The sequence below is a fragment of the Siphateles boraxobius genome, unplaced genomic scaffold (assembly GCF_051911475.1).
Source record: "Siphateles boraxobius isolate OS27281-9 unplaced genomic scaffold, OSU_SipBor_1 152, whole genome shotgun sequence".
NCBI classification, from domain to species: Eukaryota; Metazoa; Chordata; class Actinopteri; order Cypriniformes; family Leuciscidae; genus Siphateles; species Siphateles boraxobius.
Genome location: NW_027508758.1, coordinates 300,457 through 305,053, shown reverse-complemented (window position 1 = coordinate 305,053; position 4,597 = coordinate 300,457). Strand labels below are relative to the sequence as shown.

Here is a 4,597-nt window from a genome sequence, read left to right as displayed (position 1 = left end):
TTGACAGCAGGCAACGTTAGCTAGCAGCTGGATGAAAACAGGTAAATAGAGGGTAATTGGTCAAGCACGATCCAAGTACAGAATGTTGCATGGACCTGTGCCAATTAGTCTTCTGATTAAATCATCAGAAGAAGAGGAGTTCACCTCTCTTGACAAAATAGTCAGAGTGGCTTGTGCCCTGACGAATCTGTGCCCCTCAGTGGTGCCAATAGATTAGCTGAAAAAAAGTGTTATTCTTTAACAGAGGTTTCAAAATTAAACATTTATTTGAGTAACAATTGCAAGTGTAAATAGTTGTACCAGGACATTAACAATCAATTGTTTACTTATCCATTAAAATCAGATGAAATGTAACTAAGTTATAAGTTACATAGAACCAATATTTGTGGATGAGAGCTCTTTTAAGACTATCTATTACTATGCATTATATATACTTTTATTCAAGTTATGTATCACTCTACTGTTTTATAAACCTCTTAAAATTGTCATGTGTCAGTTCCCCAACATATTCACACTTTGTATTAAATTGAAACATGCAGGACAAACGTTATAAAAGAAGTTGTATTTGAGTGTACATTATGTAATTTAGGTTGGCTTTTATAAACGTGTTAAAATATGTTTTTGTAAAATAAACCAGCCCTCAACCTTTTGACCGTGCTGTTGTCCCTTATAAAAGGATGTTAAATGTATGTAGAATTACACACTGGCAAATCTTACTAAATAATTCACTTCAATTTTATTAATAGTATCAAATCATAACAAGAGTGATTTCGAAACACAATAGAGTAGGTCTAGACCACACTGTAATTTACAAAGACCCAACAATTCTAGTGATTCACTTCATGTTTTGAACAACGCCCTACTACTCCTCCAATTCTTGTGAGTCTGTGGACTGTGTTTTGTCTGACAGCAGTCTATCTGGACATGTATATGTCTTGGCCAATAACTCAGATAAAATGGCAGACCTATAGAAGGACTCGACATTCTGCACTGCTTCTGTAAAAAAGTCAGCATCAGGCAAAATTCTCTGTATGAAAAAATTGGATGTAGACCACACCATGAAGTCACAAAACTTCCGCCTCGTCACAAACAACTGGGCTTGCACCTGATAGTGGTATTGATGATCTCTGTTAAGTGCATGTTTACCATCTGTGTTCTCAATGCAGAAATGTTTATTTTCAGTGGCACTGAGGACTCCGGTGTCTTTGGCACAGTGTGGGCACTTGATTTCCAAAATACCATCGCCACAGCAGGAGCAGGACAGCAAGGCATCTGGAGATGCTCCAAGGTATGGACGGGAGGTATCAATGTGGAGACCGGCATCACGAACACTTAGGTCCTGATGATGTTGTGCAGCGTAAGCCTCATACGTCTCTCTGGCTTTTTGTTCATGTTCACATCCCCATCTGTAAAATTAGAAAAATAATGTTATTAAGTCATCGTAGCTCTTTGAGTTCTCTTTTCATTGGATTTGTTCTCTCCCAAAATTGCCCTAATCTTAATAGCACATAATATTCTCTTGTATCATATTCTATCACAGAGTAGTTTAAAAAGGTGTAAATTAAATATAACAGGAATAGGGATGCACGATATTGGATTTTGGACAATATTCGATATGCCGATATTTTCAAACTCATTTTGGCCGATGCCGATGTATATACACATTTTCCCCCTGATATATATACACGTGTGGACCAGCACTGTTTTGTTATTGTGCCTTGAATTGGCACTAATTTAAAAACGAAACTTTTTTTTTTTTACATCTCTTATAAAAAGCTGGTGCGGAAGTGTGCACTTCACTCTCTACGTTAATTTAAGACTTTATTTGAATCATTTAAGACTGCTCTTATGAGAACACTTGACAAAACTGACATTTTGGCATAATTTGTACGTGTTATGTTTTGTTTAAGCCCGAAAGAGAACTCGATACTGACGCGCGTCTTGTCCTCCACACAACCGACATGTTGGAAGTTTAAGTTGCTGGCGCTCATGCTACGTAAATGGTCGTCACGTGCGCATAGTAAACCCACCACCCTATCGGCAAGGCTCATCGGCAGAAATATTAATATCTGCTGATGATGATCATTTTAAGCTTAAGGAATGTTAGGAATAAATAGGAAAAGAGCCTTCACTATACACCTGGGATTAAAAATAGATACGGCACCCGAAGAGATTGAGGGATGCACTCTGTCATCATGTTTGTAATTTAATGTTGATAATTTGTAATACTGACTGTAATAAATATTCCAATGATAAACGCATTTCTTTGTCTTGTGTTTGTTTCTTTGATGTTTTTTTTTAAGAAAGCAGGGTCCCTCTACATTAGAACACAACATGTATTACATACATTTCCATTGTTGAAACATAAGTTCAAAGCACATCTAATTTCTTTACTCACTTACACTATGGTGAAATTAAAAACAGAAACTATATGTTTGTGTCATTGTCACACATGCCTGGTTGCAACTGTTGAAAATCTGCATAGGTCAGGGTAACAGATCTGCCTAATTAGGGATTTGGAAGGATTTGCAGGGTCTGTCCTTGCAGCTGACTTGAACCTAGATGCCGTCACCCTACCAGCCCTCATGTCAAACCATAGCCTTGACTTTCCCTGTTGTCGTGTCTCTTCCTCAACTTTTACTGCCTACAACATTGTAAATTATAGAAGATGAAATTAATGACATGACACATTCAAACACATTTTAGTCATATGAGATTAAGAGGGATGACTATACCTGCCCTGGTGTGACTTCCATTTCATTGAATACCGCATCACATTTTTTCTCAAGGTCCGAGGCAGACAGCTTCCTGTTCTGAGCACTGTATAACTCAGTCAGGGGCTGTGGTAGACTCAGAGACACCACCTTTGGTTGAAACTGTTTACAGTAGTGCGGCAATATGCGTAGGATACCACTCTTCTCAGAAGGGTTTGGCGTTGCATTATCCAGAGCCTTGTAGAATTGTTCTATAGCTGCTGCAGACACACCCACTTTTTTCCCAGATGGACAACCTGAATGGCTTTGGTGGTTTACACCACAACGCTTTTTGGCAGGATTTGAGAAATCAATTCCGGATCCCTCTTCGTACAAAGCCTTGCCCGCTTTCAAAGGAGGAAGTCCCCACTGTCTGGGCCCATCAGTGCAGCTTTTGTCTCCCAGATGTTTAACAGCAGAGTCTATTGCGTACAGCAAAGCTGTTACGTGGGAGCACACCTCTCCCAGGCCCGCTTTACATGTACAGTGGCCGCACAAGACTGTCCCATCCTTCTTCAAAGATACCCATGGTTGTAGTTGGGTTTCAGACAGTGACTGGCTATGATGCACCTACAATTACAGAAAGTGGCATAAATACATTATTCTTACATGAATGTTATTGTGATGTTATTGTTTATTGCTGCAGTGACGCCATAAATGCACCTTGTGAATACATCACTATGCTGTGTTTACCTGGTCAAATTTTAACATAGGCTACAATTAATATAATCACAGATAAAGATGGCTAGACGTTACAATTATGTGTGGCTACTGATCACAGATACTCCATGGTTTACTGGCTATAATGCACCAACAAAAACAAAAAGTGGCATAATACATTATTCTTACATGAAAGTTAAGTGTGATGTTATTGTTTACTGCTGCATAAATGTACCTTGTGAATACATCTTAATCACTATGCTGTGTTTACCTGGTCAAATTTTAACATAGGCTACAGTAAATATAATCACAGATAAATATGGCTAGATGTTACAATTATGTGTGGCTACTGATCACAGATACTCCGTGGTTTACTGCGTGGATTAAAAAGCCACGGCCGACAATGTCCTCTAAAATTATAGGCACACATATAAATCTTAAATTCTATAAATATAATATAAATCTATATATTATATTATTAATGGTATATATAAATCTTTACTTAAGTAAAAAATAGATTGATGTCTTACCTTTGCCATTATGATGTACCTCCCTCCGCCGTTAGTGTAGCATCGCGTACCTGTAACCCAGCCAGCTACAAAGAACTGGTAAGCATCCAGACTTTTAAAGGCTTTAAGATCAGCACCCGTGTATGGTGATACCCCGTTTACCACATAGTGGTACAAATCGTGTGGGCTGAAGTCGGGCAGATTCGGCGATTTTATGAGGTCCGTAAAAACTGAAGAAGGAAGAAGGTATGGGTCGGTATCCAATCCGGCTATCTCCAACTTCTCCAAATACCGCTCTTTGTGAGCACCTACCAGATGCCCTACCTCGACCGATAACGGCACGACAACTTTTTCAATAAAAGAAGCCATGAAGTTTAGTGGTATCTTATCTATTTTAACCTGTTTAACTAATCAAACTTCCCGCGCGTCTACTACTGTTTAGCCTGTGCATCCAGTGATTTTGCCGTCCAGCATGGCGTCGTCACGTGGTCGTGGTCACGTGTTTGCAAAGGGTCTATTGTCCTGCACCCCCACGATAAAGCAATGAACTGTGCCTCCCAACCCCCAACCCCCCGAAATAAAACGCTACTTCGGTTTGGGACAGCTTTTTCCAAGCAAAACTAAATACAATCTTCAAACACATGTTAATTTGTTGTCATGAACAAAATGTTCAAC

The 4,597-nt window shown here is 39.1% G+C and overlaps 1 protein-coding gene across 1 annotated transcript; it reads right to left on the bottom strand.

The window, feature by feature from the left end:
* Positions 1-716: 716 nt before the first annotated feature.
* Positions 717-4,378, bottom strand: LOC143738801 (uncharacterized). The gene is made up of 4 exons (XM_077230898.1): positions 3,944-4,378; positions 2,736-3,323; positions 2,457-2,644; positions 717-1,406 (listed from the first exon to the last, which is right to left on the bottom strand). Exons 1-4 carry the CDS (start codon positions 4,289-4,291, stop codon positions 863-865), a joined length of 1,668 nt encoding a protein of 555 aa, XP_077087013.1. The 5' UTR covers positions 4,292-4,378; the 3' UTR covers positions 717-862.
* Positions 4,379-4,597: the final 219 nt, after the last annotated feature.

Bases quoted from the DNA above. Each gene is read 5' to 3' on its own strand.
- LOC143738801 (XM_077230898.1), bottom strand. From the start codon at position 4,291: ATGGCTTCTTTTATTGAAAAAGTTGTCGTGCCGTTATCGGTCGAGGTA. The intron at 3,324-3,943 runs GTAAGACATCAA...CTGTAATTGTAG, and splicing joins GGTACATCATAATGGCAAAG to GTGCATCATAGCCAGTCACT. The intron at 2,645-2,735 runs GTATAGTCATCC...ACAATGTTGTAG, and splicing joins TGGAAGTCACACCAGGGCAG to GCAGTAAAAGTTGAGGAAGA.